Genomic DNA, 15,808 nt, shown 5'->3' with positions numbered 1-15,808 from the left:
CGAAACGTTTGGCTAGAAACACACATTTGGCATGCAAAACGTTTTCACATGGTCGAACGCTGGGGCTACCGTTTACCGCAATCCAGCTGTGACAAAACTTACAGAGCATGCTATCGCGCTTCGGCGGAACACTGTTTGCTGCAGGATATGTCGTTCTATGTATGTATTGAATTGAAAGGAAAATTGGCAGATTTGCGCCAGGGATTCACAAGGTTAACCAGCCCTAAATGCGGACTTAGTATCGCCGCAAAAACATATGCCACTGGTCGAAGAGAAGGCAGTATAGATTTATTTAGAGATAGTAAATATCCCGAGTATGCTCTGGGACGTGTTTCTTTCATGTGGCAGCCAACTGGTGAGGCGGTGAATGAGGAAGAAATACCACGTACGCTTTGGCTGTGGGTGCATCCAAGCGCTTATCCTGCTGTGCTGGAGGAATTGATAAAAGTGTTTGAACTTATTTCCTTGAGTAGTATCACAGTGCCTATTGAACCTGATAAACCGTTGACCAAAGATGGCAATGAGATGCAAGTGAAATGTAAAGTAATTGAATTAGGATATATATTAAAATTGTATACCACATATAGTATGTACTTATTCATTTATGTATTTTCAGCTACGAAGCCGCGAAAACCTAATGAACAACGTCGCTTACAATTCATGACGAAAACTTTAGCTTTTGAGCGCATTAAGCGATATGGAAATACAAAATTATGCATAGAACTAAACGATCTGAAAGATGTCATGAATCGCTTCCGTCTCACGGGTCACCTCGCCCAAAGTGTACTCATACACACTTTCAAACCAAAATGTTTCAAAGAAAACGCACAGCCTACTTGGTTGCACAAGAGGTTTAAAGAAAATACTTCCTCAAAAGTAGTACATGACAAACAATCTGAATTTTGGCAAAATTGCGCTGAATTAGGTTCACCTGGAGAATTACTTTCAAACATGATACTAGCACTAAACATCGAAGATCCACGTTTAACTCGCCCGAAAAAACGTACAAAAGCACTACCATTCCAGCTTTCAAGCAAAAGCCGTCTAGAGCTTTTACTAAATATGTCAGATCATTTAGCGCAAAGTGTTTTATGGAACACGGATGTGCGGGACGGGCTTTGCAAGAGCATGATAACACCCAGTGCGTATAGTAAGCTGCGGGCTAAGCATGCGGTAGTACCGGGGGCACGTTGTCAATTCGAAGATGAAATGCAGGCTGTGCCAGTAATATTGATACAACGTCCAGGTTCACAGCGCGAGCAGTATAAACGTCTGGGTTATGGCTGTGGCTGGGATGTGATCATGCCAGCTGGCTATGGTATGCCCATTTGGCTGTCCCTCATCATGTGGGGCGCCAAACCTGGCGGACTAAGGGAGTTCGAAACCATTGCACGTGAGATGGGTACAGAGGAGCATTTGCCAGACACAGTTGCTGGTGAGTATACCTTTTGGATGTTGCATTTGATGGAGTTAATATTCTGTTTATTTTTAAAATATGTACACATGTATGTAGGTCGTGTGCTCGCTGCTACTCGTCATCAAGAACTAAGTGCCAAATATTTCCGTAAACCGCCCAATAAGCGTCACAATTATAAGAAAATGGCGATAGTGAGTCCATTTCGTGCGCCATTCACTGAACTCATACGCGACTGGACAACTGATCCTACACAGATATCAGAGTTAACAACAAATACCTTTCATATACTACGTGATCGCGCGTTGCTGCAACAGCTGTTGCTACACATACAGGGGAAGAGCAAAATATTTCCAATTGAAATACCAAACAATTGTCTGATACAGTTGTACTTCCGAATGAAATCGCGTGGCAATTTGGAAGACTTCTCGTTAATTTGCCTACCCACACGCGGCGATTTCAAACGCAATCTTAGGCAGATAAGGATGGGAAATCATGAACCTGTCTTTACCGAACCACTATTGCCAGATTTGGCCGAGCGTGAACGCAAACGTTTGCGGCAGACTCACAAAAAGCTATTGAAGCGTTTACGCGCAAAACGTGTGCGCGTAAAGCGCAAACAACAGGTACGTTTGTTGCAGAAACAATATTATTTTTTGCTTGATATCAATTTTGCCAATATATACACAGGAGACAAGTAAAACCCGGGTGTATATTAGTCCTGCTAATACAGCCACCCTTGTCGCTGAGCAACTTAAACGTATGTGCAAGCTTTGGTTGCCGGAGGATCACACTACACTGTACAGTGTGCGCAAGCAATGCCAACGTGAAGTATTCGGCTATGCGACGACAGCTCATTTCAGTTACACTGAGGCGACGGTGTGTGCGGTGGGCTATGTCACACCGGCGGGCTTAAAGCAATTGCTTGCGTTATGTTGTCAGACAAATGTACGTCAACCTATGTGTCTACTACGCAATCCCAAAAGTCGACATTATCGATTTGCGTGCTTTAAATTGCATTTGGATGTGTAATTGATATAATGCAGGCTAAGTTTATGGTATTATTTTGTAAATCCATTTCTGTCTTTTATTCAGTTTTCATTGTTCATAATTTTCTTACTTTCTTTACTGCTCTCATTTCACAATTCGCTACTTGTAATAGTAATAATAATAATAATATAATAATATAGATCAGTCACGCTACACTATACGTTAAGGGCATATGTATATTTTCTGTTTAACAACTTTAACAGCAGAAATGATCGCCTACATTTTTTTACCATTTCTAAAGATAATAAAATAAAAAAATATTGCGCCAGACTTAATACAGTGCAAGACTTATTTATATTAGATATTATTGAGGATTTTGTATGCGTGCTGGTAAAAATACACGCGGAACTTCTTAATAATTTAGGCTACTAGAGAAGTTAGTTAATTTAATACTCATTATGATTTAAGCTACTTGAAAAAAGTTAATTTCTGAGTTGCTTGAGTTGCTGCATGTTTTTTTTTACGCTAGTTTTCTTGTGGGTTTCCAGCTTTTTGCATTAGATAGTATTATGTTTATGAGTCATGTATTATGTTGCATTAATAAAAATGTGCTTGTGCCTCTCATACATCATCATCACAATCACCATCAAAGAAAATCACAGATTTGCTACTATGATATAAGACAGCATTGCGCTGTGGCATTTCCGCTAACATCCAGCCTCGACGTTTTACTGTTTCTATTGTCACCACTCTGCAAATATACATGAAGATATAAGTGATGTACTCAAAATGAACAAACGAAATGTATGAAACAACACTAAACAGGATTTATTAACAAGAATATATGTAATGTAAATTAATGCAGCAAAACTTAAATATGAAAAAGATTCTCAAAATCAATAAAATATAGGCCTTCACATGAATTAAAGTTAGCATTATTTGTCGCAGTTTTAAATTGTGCAATTGTGAACAGAGAATGAACCAAATTATCCCAATAAATATATTTATAGAATAAAAAATGCTTCAAATTTCAGTTAATTTCAAGTTTATGCTTTATTTCAACAAATTGTGTTGTATGTAGCTTAAGTGTATTTGAATGAGAAAAAAATTAAAAATGAGCTCCAAATTTAATAGATTTCCCACAACGATATATTAATCCTGCATACAGATTTTGGGTTTACGTACTGTCAATAGCTGTAATTTCAACAGCATCTAACAAAGACCATAGGAAGTTGTCTATGCCACTCCAACTTCAAATCTATAGAAATATCGTCATCACCAATGCAGAGGCTTCCTTTTTGTTATATTTTTTTAGTTATCTATCATGTACAGGTCCTTACTAAAATTCAAAAATATATTTACAACAGTACCAGATTTATTCGCGTTTCTAAAACAGACCTGCCGGTATTGCCTAAGCAAATAAACAAAATTTTAAACCATGGGAGATTTTTTTACAAAGAGGGGGAGGATATACGTAATTTGTTCAACTGTAGCAACGAGCCTAACATTTTTTCAACTATAGCAACGAGCCTAACATTTCTTAATGATACCGCTAGAGAGGTACATCCATGCTGGGTGTATAGCATATTTTGTTACTGTCGTTGTGGTGGTATTATAGACGCTGCCATGCATTTTGGAGAAATATTACAGATGGGTTTCGTACGGTAGCCGGTTCAACGGTAACGCAACATCCCTTTGGCCTAACATCTTTTGGGGAGTATTTGACGCTGTTTCAAACTAAAGCTACTGCTGCCTTGCGGGAACGCACTTAACGACATTCTGTCATATTTTTTACATATGATTAAATTCCTTTCCCTTGGCAGATAACTTTCCAAGAAGCATCAAAGTTACAAATCAAATTCAGATCTCACATATCAAATGCTGAAGAAACTTTTTTAGATTCTCTCCGAACTCAATTTTATATAACTGAAATAAACGTCCTACTACTCGTTATGAATATGCTCAGAAATCTATAAAACCTGCTTGAATTACTACTAAAAAGAATACAAAAAAAAAAAATATATATAAAAAATTAATGTTAAATTTTTTCCAAAACTAATTAAGGTATATGAATCTTAAAAGCGTGCTTCACAAGCAGCTAATAAGTTTTTAAGCAAATGAATAGACAATCTTAAATATTTTTAACAGCATATCCAAATTCATAACATCAATTTTTGTTGTTTTTATGTTTTTAATTTCAAGACATTTTCTAATTTGTTTAAATTGTTAGTAAATACTTGATTGACAGACACATAATAATAGATAATTCATTAGCGTTCCACATTGAATTTCATTTTTGTATAATCAAAGAGAAACTTAATGCCAACAACTTGGCAATAAATTAAAATTTAATCAATATATTTGCGTTCATTAAGAAGTGTACTTTCGTTGTAGGTAAGAACTTAAACAATTTGTAAGTAAAACAAACTACGTATGTATTTGCATGTGTTTAAGCAGACTTTTAAAATTACGTATTACGCTTTTTTTAACAGCTTCAAATAACATGTTTCCTTGTTAATTTTGGGGCAAAAATTTTAGTCTGCATCTAGTTATTTTGTAACTTTTGTATTTTTTTTTTTGAACTGACTACTAAAAGCAATGGAACCTTAATTTATCTTCTTAGTCAGATTATATTTTAATTAAGCCAGATTTTGCTAGTACGCCTTCAGCGCCAAGCCAATAATATTTACATGCATATATGTGTGTACATGTACGGACGCGCTAAACTATGCACACTAACTTTAAGTTCATTTTGTTTACTAGTGTATTTTATTGTTGTTGGTTTTTAATTTAATTTACCCAAGAGGCCAGTACATCCTATAGCAGAAATGGAAAGAATTACATATTAATTTAGTAAACCTACATATATAAAAAAAAATGCATTTGTCTCACCCGCACATCGTCCATTTCATCATCGGATGAGGAATGCGATAGTCCATTATATGTCTTGAATGTGACATTTTTCATGAATGTCTTCAGTAAACTAGCGCTTAATTGACCAAATTTGTATGGTACAACAGGATCAAAATCACCATGCGCCTGAAAAATCTATAAGAATAAGCAGAGAACAAATTTGAACAATTCGTTAGCGCATGATATGAATGCAGGAATGCATGTATTTGTATCTTCCACTCACTGGTATATCATCAGCATTGGCTTTAATGCCTGGAAATTGTTTGTGTAATGGCAACCAGCAGGACAGCGCCACGATGCCAGCTAATGGTTGACTATATGTTAACGCTGTATACAGAGCTAACGCACCTCCTTGCGAAAAGCCTCCTAGCACAATGCGATTCGATGCTATGCCCTTATTTACTTCATCATCAATCATTGTTTTAATATTTTGAGCGGCACTTTTAATACCCTCCTCATCTTCGGGACCCGATATATCGAGCGTACGTAAATCAAACCAAGAAGGCATACGGAAGCCGGCATTTAATGACACCGGCATGGTGGGTGCTGTTGGACAGATTACTTTCATGCTGGGCGGACGTATCATCGCCAACGCTGAACTCCATCCATGACTACAGTGGTGGAATAAGATAAATAGGAATTAAAACATAATATGTAGTTATCAAATGGCACAATATATTTACAGATGTGTGTACATGTATATGTATGTATGTATGTAAGTACAGGCATATGTAAAAATAAATTCACTTACTGCATTGAAATTAAAAACAAGTTCCATTGAAGAAGTTAAATTATATTAAAAAAGTTTTTTATGGGCCCCTTAGGCATTGCAATAAATATTGACTTAATTTCTGTTGACCAAATAGTTCCGGCCTATCCATTTTGCTACTTTTAAAATAAAAGGAAAATTTAAAAGCCCTAACGAACGCTCTTTTTGAGTTAAATTCCTGAAAAAGATAGCTTTATACCAAGTGAAAAGTGAATGCAGAGAAAAGTGAAATACAGAGGCGGAAAAAAGTATTTAAACGAATTTGTTTCGTACCCTGAGTGGTCTGGTAGCAAACGAAAAATGCCTAGTCTTGCATTCTTGTTGACACGATCTAATTTATTGCCGAGAACATATTCGCAATCATATCACATATATATACAATTTGATTTCATTTCGAACCAGTCTATCGTATAGAGAATTGTAGGTCAAACGTGACATGCTAATGCAATTCCTTTAATGCATAATATGTATTACACATACATATGTATATGTAATGCATAATATGTATTACACATACATATTTATGGTTTGTAGCATCCCACTAGAACTTGAAGGGAGATCTCCCTATATGAAAAATATAAGAGTACTCCCCTTGACCTGATTTCGGAGCAACAAGATAGATTTGTCGGTTTTGTACTCCTTTATTACTCGCTTAGAAGTCAAATAGGAGATCTCCTAAGCGAGCAAGTAAAGAATGCTCTCTGAGGCATGATTTAGGAGCATTAAACGAGATTTTTCGGTTTTTTTTTAATCCTATATTGCTCGCTTAGGAGAGTAATGGGATATATTCTAAACGAACAGTTAAGTTCTGAATGAACTTCCTGATTGCTTATTTAGGAGGTAAAAGGGTTTACTCGCCACCCTAGGACATCCCGTGTTAAAGGGAGTATACAAAATTACATGCTTATACACAGAAGCATAGGGAGCAATGGGGAGTAGTCCTATACTTCAAGGGAGTACTCACCGAGCAATCGTACGATGATTCCAAGTTCTACTGGGATGCACAATATTTGGATATATGTATATACAAAGATATGTATGTATGTATATGCATTAGGGTGGTGCAATCATTTATTCAAACATCCCCCAGAACTGAAGAATGTCGAAAATAAACTGACTGGTAATTTTTTATTTTGAAATCGGTTATGGTTCAACCAGCTCCCGACGGAGCGCCCTTCCATACTTACAATCCGAATCAACGACAACGTCACCGTCATGCAGTGGTGAGTTTTCGTTAACATGAAGATCCCATAAGATAGGTCGTATCATGATCGGAGCTGACACAGTCTACGATTTTACGTCGGCAGCTGGTTGAGCTCTAATGGCGAGTTTCCACTAGGCATTGAAATGACAAAAAATGTATGCAATTTTAAAAAATGCCATGTGGAAATGAACTTAATGACTATGTTTTTAATGTAATGACACGATTATTTTTTAATGCCCGACTTTGTCATTTGTCATTTTTGCGATTTAATCCTCATTCTCGATATTCTTCAGTTTTAGGGTGGGCAGCGGGAGAATTCCAAAAAGTTTATTGTTCCGTTAATTTTTGGGCCACCCTAATATACATAAATATAATACTCAGTTTTATAGAGTGGCAGAAGAGAATGTTAAAGAGAATCAAAGTCGGCCCTTTGTTAATTTTAGCTATTAGAAGTGCGCGCTACCATTACACAGGACCAGGGTTCTGGCCCATTTTCCGACCAACATCAAAAGAATAAAAAAACAAGAAAGTTTTTTCTAAGAGTGGCCGTCCCTCTGCAGGCGATGGCGAACCTCTTGAGCGCATTTCTTCCATGGAAAAAAAGAACTTCTCTTAAAAATTCAATCCCCGTACGTAGTGATATCAAGGTGCACCTCGCAAAGCGGAGAAGCTCGACCAAAAACTAACATATTGTGTAAGCGCAATCTTTTATTATTATTACTAGTTTCGAATTCGAGCCAAAGTCTGGCCTTAATCGGTCTATCAGTTTAATAAACGAACTCTTTTCAAGTCAGTGAACCTAATTATTGTAAGCCAAAGATTTTAATATAATAAAGTTTGCTATTGGAATTGAAATAGTAAAAAATATTTTCTAAACTAAGCCCCGAAGTGTTTTATATAACATTACAATGCATTATAAATAAACATCGTTCGATACTACATATGTATACGCATGTAAAATAAAAACATATAGCATAACTACCTATACAGGGCAAAGCTTTCTAATACATAAATTATCACACATTTTTTTAAGCGATCGTCTTTGTGTAACAAATGAACTTTGGTTTGACTATGAACGCTTCGTAAACGAAACTGATAAGAAAACATTTAATTATTTTACTATCTATTGAAGTTATAATTTCTTTGTAGGTTTTGATATACTTTATTAGAAAATAGAAAAATTATAAATAGTTTACTATTTCCGGTAGAAAATACGAAACCGGAAGATACACATACTATATGCCTTTGAAATTAGCATATTTGCTTATGATTATCAAGTATATAAATTCTCTAGTTACTCACAACAGTATTCGTTGTTTAGCTTTTTCGCGACATATAAAATTTCTTGCATTATAAATCTTTTTTGTTAATTTTCATTTGAAATATAGCTCATTCTACAAACAAAACCATATAAATCAATGCGGCAGTCGTTCTATAAAATACGCAAAATTTCAGCGAATTTCAATAAATGGCCCTAAAAATATCAAAATTTTAACCGGATTTTTGAGATTTTTTTCATTTTCAGTAGGAATAATAAAGTACAAAATTTAAGTAGCTAAAAATTACCGTTATTTTTTTTAGAATTTCGTTGTCGAGGCTGTAGCGCATTTTCTTCCATATAAAAATAGATTTTGTTTTTGCGTTATAGAAAGATTGCAACATTGATGTATACGGTTATGATTGTAGTATGAGCTATATTTTAAATGAAAATTAACGAAAAAGACCTGTAATGAAAACACTAAACAACGAATACTTCTGCGACTAACTTTATATAAAACAGTTCTACACAAATCACCTTGACCTTTACATCAACACATAATAATTTATTAGGCAAGCTTAGAAACCTGAATAACACATATACATACGTTTGCACCGGATCTGTAGTTATACCTTTGCATAAAAGTTATACATAAATAAAAGCTTACACCTTTGTTATTAACATACCCGGTATCACCTAAGCCGTGCATAAAGATGAGCTGCAAAGGCCGAAATAGTTAAACACAAACAAATATTTTAGTTAATCGTTCAGCCATGATTTTCGTATATGCATATATGGATATATAATGAGTATATGTATGTAATTATGCAATCCACTTACCGTTGACGTGTGTTTGGCTGTTGCCTCAATTATCACTGGCGCAATAGACATGCTGTTGCTCTTTGTCAAACAAAATAGTATCCAAGTAACTGATAATACGAGCAAAAGTGCTGATAGTAAATATCCTGTCACTCGCAAAAATAGCTGCTTCTCTCTGCCGTGGCGCTGATAGTACACTTTAGAAAACAATTCTTGACACTGATAGTATTATGCGTGACGGTGAATTTATATGCACGAACTGTATGAGTTTGTTTGCATATGCATTCAGGTACTTTTCAATTTATAAATATAATGCACACAAGAAGCGGGCTATTCATTTCACACGTGTACGCGGGAACAAAAGCAGCGCCAGCGAATATGGGCGTAAGCGCAAATGATCCTTTGGAGTGCTACGTCTGCAGATTGAATATATGTAGTACGCCAGCAATTTACAAAATACGTTTTGTGTGTGTTCGTTGACTTGCCGCTAGACGATGTATGTAGATGTTTTTCCACAATCACGAAAAATCTACAATAATCAGAATTTCATTTTCATGTCAATTAAAAATTAATAATTTTAAAATGTTATGGAACATTATAGTGGGCATATTACAGGTTATTGATTTTACTTTTGGGCGGTACAAGGCGCTATACCTTTTCCGTGGATAATAGTACGTTATCAAACACTAGATTGTTAGAAAAACTGCCGCCAGATACCTTTCTGCACTTAATAATATAATTCTTTATTTACAGTTTAATTGGACACAATTTGTAATTTTTAACCAAATCTTATTAGTTTTTCCTCTAAAAACGCCGAAAATTTCCTCTTACGACAACCGATTTCCCAACTTGGGAAATTCTGATAGTTAGGTCCCAAATGCACTACCGGAAATCAGCTGTTAAAATTTGAACGGAAGTAGAGCTGCCATCTGCCACGTAAGCTATTTTTGAAGATAACCGGTCGCCTTCACATGCTTGCAAATCTCGCTTGCGTTCTGCTTTTTCTCTCGCAAACGAAATAGTGTTTTGTTGACTAGGCATTTTTGACAGCATACTTTTTCATTTTCAAAATGTCGCCCAAAAAAGAAGATTCGAGCTTCTCAGGCTAAATTTGTATTTTCCACCAAAATAAACGATGTTTATACTCTGAAGAATTCTGCGAAATGAGAAAAAACCTGTCAAACAACAAAAAAGATAGTTGAAAGCACGCGAGAGCTCGCAAACCGCTCGGTATGCGAGAAAAAGGATGCTACCTACTTTTCCGGTCTACACGTGCTAAGTGCAATAGGAAATACGTTCCCAAACAAATCCGACCTCTCGTAGTTCATTGTGAAGCTACAGTTTCAAATTCAAATGAAAACAAAGTGTTTAGGAGGACGATTTAATGAATACATACTCACAACAAATAATATGTTCCTTTGAATTTCGAACTAAAACCTGTGAAATGTCAAAATACAATTTTACTCTCTCAAGTGAGAGTAACGGAGAACAGATGCAGTGTGACCGTTTCGATCCAAGTCGATCAAAAGTGATACATTTTCGATGAATTTTGTAGATACTTTTTTTCAATTTTGATACTTTTCCAAATACAAATGAAAATAATATGTAAACTTATATGCATTGCAAAACATGTCGTGCACCTGTGACAACGTACATCCAAAAGTTCAGTGTCGTTCACTGAACGAACCTTTCATATATTGGTATTCATGGTCCATGACGAAAAACGACAAAATGTGAACAAACGAACAATATCATAGCGTTGCATTTTTTTTATTTTCGCTATGTTGAATAATAAAAATTAAGCTTGATATACAGTTCAATGCGAGCGTGTAGAGCTGCAAAACTATCGATAGTGACGCCATTCGATAGTTTGAAAAAAACTATCGATATTTTCGATATTATCGTGTACTATCGTGTTGTATATGTACGGAACCTTCAACTCCGAACAAAATATGTATAATATATACATATGTACATATGTAAATGAAAATATTGCACATACGTATCTAAGTATAAATATTACATCTTAAGCGTGAAATTCTAAATATTTTCCTTAGTTAAATTCAAAGCGTCACTTATTTAAGTAAAGATGGCGAAATTTCAATGCACCGGCACTATCGAAACTATCGACCATCGCCCGAAAATAATCGATGTTTTACCAAAAATAAAACTATCGATACTATCGATAGTACAATCGATAGTTTTGCAGCTCTACGAGCGTGAGCGTGAACGTTCGCAAAGTCAAAGAATTCCATTTGTATTCTTATGGACGCTCACACACATCTGTCAAAACTTGCCGTTCACATGCGAATGCTTTGCGTACGCACACAGTTGAGTGTGAGCTCGAAAAAAAGGCATATTATGCATTTTAAATTAGTTTTTATTCTATAATTCTGAAAGATATTTTAATTCTCTATCTTCTCATGTCTCAACTATAGCAAAAAGTTGAGTAATAACGAAGATATTGGTCAGAATAAAAAGTTCACGCTCACGCTCGCATTGAACTGTATATCAGGCTTTAGGGCTTGGTACTCGGCCCTGTTTCCACAGGAAAACACCAATGTCGTGACAACCATGTCACAAAATATATTTTCAATGGATACCGCCTTATTGCTTGACATCTATTGCAGGCAATTTGACAGTTTGGCAGCCATATTTTCACTTGAAAGTTAGCGTGCTGGTGCTTACATCGATGAAATATTAATATTAAATCAAAATAAGAATCTGTTCCCTATTGGATTATTTATGATAACGTTTTAGGAAGTTGTTCAGCAAGTTTTTGTTAAGATTTAAATGTTTTTAAACACCGTAATTGAGAGAAAGTTGTCTGGCGGCGTCATGCGGCAAATGCTTATACATATCAAGACATCAAAATCATTCAAAAACAGTTGGTAGCCAATAAAAATTGCAAGGTGTAACTGCAACTGAAATTACGCAAATCGCATTCGGGAAATAATTTCAACTTGCTCGTGCAATAAATGTTAAATTGTTTTGGAAAATGGGTTTTCATTAAAAGTATTGGTTTGATTCCATATTTATGCTTTGATACTTAAATGAAAAAAGTGATACATACTGATACATTTTAAGTCTCTTTTCTGCTACAATTTTTCACAAGCCCGCGGTCACACTGGACAGATGCAAAAGCACACGGGAACGCAAAAAGCACTATTTCCCAAGAATGATAGAATACAAGATTGCGCCGTCCTGGGCGTTGACATTTGTGTACCACAAGTAAACAAAGAATAGAGCGAAAAGAAGAACGAGTTGAAACTGCCAAAGCAGTTCACTTTACAGCGAAAAACGTGTTTTAATTTTGCTAAATGTGAAAATATTTCATTTTTCACCTAATCTATTAGAGAACAGTGAACATTTTAGTGCACTCCATTGCGTTGCAATTGAGGCTGCTTCAGCAAACGTTTTAGTGCACTTCATTGCTTTGCAATTAAGGCTGCTACAGAAAACTGCGGTAGCATCTCAGCGGGATTGATTAGTTAACTTGCTAATGGAGCCTGCTTGGAGCAGAAGCAAAATCATTGTGAGGAAATGCTGTTAATATAATAATAAAGAAACATTTCGGGAACGGTTTTGCCGTGCCCCATGTACACAAAATGCAGCGATTCGTCCCAGTGCTACATTTGCATCTACGCATCTTACATCTTGACCACTGTCGCAATTTAACACATAGCACTTCATTTTATTAGTTTTTACGCAGTCTTCAACTCAAAAATCACTCACAAATGGCAAATTAACACAATTTAAACTGATTTTTCACTTATATTCAAATTTCTCTTTCGCTGATTTGTAAACAAAGGTTTATTTACAAGTTACCACAACTGTCAAAATCGGCAAAACCAAAGTAGCGGTACCACTGACGGCGCCACCTTTGTTCGCTGCACCGTGCTATTTCCTGTAAAAACGCCAGTCGGTTTGTTTACATGTCTTTGGTACAACACTGACATAATTATTAAAATCTCCTTCTTTGATGACGAATATGGTGTACCTTTTAAGAACTATGGCCTGCAGCCTTAATGGGAAAGGTACCGTCGTTGTTGTTGTAACAGCCAGATATGAATCTGGGTCATTTCCTTTACGTAGACCTGTCCCTCTTGAGAACTTGGGAAAGATGCTTTGCCCGGCTGACTGATGTAGTCAGGATGAGTAAGGCTGACATTACCTCCATCCAAGAAATGCGCCAAATGGGACAAAGCAAGAAATACATGGGATCTTAGACATCTACTATAGCTGCCATGTAAATAATATATATTCACGGTACTGTTTGATATGGAAAGGAAATAAATTTGAATACCCTTTTCAAAATTGTTTCTTTTCATAAATTTATTTTTAGCATCTCTATGAATATGTACCAATGAGTCTTACTTAAATATTTATATTAGTCATGCCAGAAATTTCATAATTTCACTATACTAACTACTGAACTGTATCTAAAGATGTAATGAAAAATAAGATAATCGAGTTCTCAGAATCGATTGATTCGGAAAATTTAAAATCGATTTTCTAAAATCTATTATTTCGAGAAAATCTTCGATTCCGGAGTGGAATCGGAATCGATTTTTCCATCCCTAATGGAAACAGTACTGAAACCAGTGGAGAAGATGAAACCAAGGCTAGTATTTAAGTGTGATATGTCTAATCGTCAAGAAAGAACTACGCCATATGTGGGATAAGCCTTCTAAAAAGAACCTTTTAAAGTCTTATATAGCGTATTGTATGAAGGCCTAAAGTCCATCGTCAACGAACTAATTGGACCTAGTATTCACCATATTCCAAGACTTGCAAAAGACCCGCGAAAGGAGAATCTATAGTTGTGTTTAATGAGACCGCAAAAAGTTCAGAGCAGCTCAAGTTAGAGCAAAATCGAGCAGCTGTCAAAAAACAATAGAGCAAGTTGGAGCAACTCAGATCAGAAATCTCATGAAACACTTTTCAGGCAGAAGTTCTCAAAACAGTTGCTTGCTCTAAGTTACTCCATTAAAAAAGCTGGTACAGAAAATCGTGCTCTAAGTTGCTCTAGTTCAACTAAGCGCAGACTCATGAAACAAAAAGTAGAGTAAGTTAGAGCAAGAAAAATCCTCATGAAACAAAATTTTTTAAGATATCTTAACCTGGCGTCACCTAGAGCAGCTCATTAAATACAACTTATATCAACTATCTATATACATACTATGTACATATATAATACACGAATCGATTTTTGGTCGCCCGATTTTCAAAAATGAGATGTCCAATTAAGGCGCTTGGTCTGTAGATGTACAAACTAGTTTTCGTTTTTCGAAAAAGGTTGCCACCTGTTGAACATTTAAATTCAAATTATTTTAATAGTCAAGGCCATCATGTCCGCACTTATATTCAAATTAAAAAAAATAAAGAAATAAATCAATTATTACAAAATCGATACCCTGTTTAAAAAATCATATAAGGTAAGAGAAATATGTATCACGATATGGGTGCCAAACGAAAGGGGTTTCAAAAAGAGTAGTTTGAAAATATTTTGAAGAGTGTTGCCACCTGCTTGAAATGTCGAATTTAGCGTACTTATGCACAAGATATACGAAATATGAAAATATTGATTTCAAACGAAGGAGTGTTATAAAATCTTTAGTTTGAACTCTAAGAGTATTATTGAGGTTTTTGAAGAGGGTTGACACCTGTTTAAGAAGTTAAATTCAAATTATTTAATAAGTTAAATGAATTTTCAAAATATGGGTATCAATCGAAGAGGGTTTGAAAATGTGTATTTCTGAACTGTATTTAGGGATTGCCACATGCTTAAAAAATAAAATTCCACTTAATTCATCAGTTAATTTAAATATACATCGCAATGTCCGGCAAGGGAGAGTTAACAAGGATTAAGCTTGAAAATACTTCTGAAGAGGGCTGCCACCTGTTTTAAAGCTCTAACTCAATTAACTAATTCAAAAAGTATATGAAATATAAAAATACCGTAGTCAAACGAAAGAATATTAATAATTCTTTAGTTTAAACATTTGGAATGTTTAAAGAGGGTTGCCACGTGGTTAAAAAGTTACATACGAGGCCATTTTGATATTTTCATGGGTAGGCGTTTTTACATGGCGGGTCCCAAGCCCAGCGCACAATCATTATATAGCGAACCAATTGCTGCAAGACAGACGCCCGCTTGCAGCCGCACCTACTGATGAACAGACGCTGCAGACTTCAGTGAACTCTTAAACCGGACCTCCTTTCCTTTCGCCGTGACCCAAGGCTTCACTCGGGTTGATTACAGCATCTCGCACAAGGGTTGCTCACGTTGCCCAGAGTGCGCGAACGGAGACGCAGGATTCGGGATTGAGTATAGCGTGCAACTGCAACTTTATACGCAGAAAAACGGCTTTACCCCATTGCATTTCCCCTTAGTAAGAATTAATTTTAAAACTGCAAGTTTATGTACAATCTTCAGCA

General features: G+C 35.7%; 2 protein-coding genes across 4 annotated transcripts; one reads left to right on the top strand and one right to left on the bottom strand.

Moving 5' to 3' along the window:
* Nucleotides 1-6: 6 nt before the first annotated feature.
* On the top strand, nucleotides 7-2,511 carry LOC118739571 (ribonucleases P/MRP protein subunit POP1; the record flags this gene model as incomplete). The annotated part of the gene is made up of 4 exons (XM_036470965.1): nucleotides 7-538; nucleotides 617-1,435; nucleotides 1,514-2,040; nucleotides 2,105-2,511. Coding segments are annotated over 4 exons (2,220 nt in total), but the record flags the coding sequence as incomplete, so codon positions are not given.
* Nucleotides 2,512-3,051: 540 nt separating this feature from the next.
* On the bottom strand, nucleotides 3,052-10,259 carry LOC118739572 (acyl-protein thioesterase 1). 3 transcript variants are annotated; one of them, XM_036470967.1, is made up of 7 exons: nucleotides 9,997-10,259; nucleotides 9,389-9,896; nucleotides 9,235-9,266; nucleotides 5,541-5,928; nucleotides 5,297-5,452; nucleotides 5,204-5,221; nucleotides 3,052-3,155 (listed from the first exon to the last, which is right to left on the bottom strand). In XM_036470967.1, exons 2-7 carry the CDS (start codon nucleotides 9,437-9,439, stop codon nucleotides 3,075-3,077), a joined length of 726 nt encoding a protein of 241 aa, XP_036326860.1. In that variant the 5' UTR covers nucleotides 9,440-9,896; nucleotides 9,997-10,259; the 3' UTR covers nucleotides 3,052-3,074. The 3 variants fall into 3 exon arrangements, with proteins under 3 accessions (XP_036326860.1, XP_036326859.1, XP_036326861.1); XM_036470966.1 differs by having other exon boundaries at nucleotides 10,022-10,259; XM_036470968.1 differs by having other exon boundaries at nucleotides 10,085-10,259.
* Nucleotides 10,260-15,808: the final 5,549 nt, after the last annotated feature.

The sequence above is a fragment of the Rhagoletis pomonella genome, unplaced genomic scaffold (assembly GCF_013731165.1).
Source record: "Rhagoletis pomonella isolate Grant_MI unplaced genomic scaffold, Rhpom_1.0 Rhpom_scaffold_00005, whole genome shotgun sequence".
Classification (NCBI taxonomy): domain Eukaryota; kingdom Metazoa; phylum Arthropoda; class Insecta; order Diptera; family Tephritidae; genus Rhagoletis; species Rhagoletis pomonella.
This window is presented reverse-complemented; position numbering and strand designations above follow the sequence as displayed.

Bases quoted from the DNA above. Each gene is read 5' to 3' on its own strand.
- LOC118739572 (XM_036470967.1), bottom strand. From the start codon at position 9,439: ATGTCTATTGCGCCAGTGATAATTGAGGCAACAGCCAAACACACGTCA. The intron at 5,929-9,234 runs GTATGTTAATAA...CCACCACTGTAG, and splicing joins CACGGCTTAGGTGATACCGG to TCATGGATGGAGTTCAGCGT. The intron at 5,453-5,540 runs GTGAGTGGAAGA...TTATTCTTATAG, and splicing joins CCAATGCTGATGATATACCA to ATTTTTCAGGCGCATGGTGA.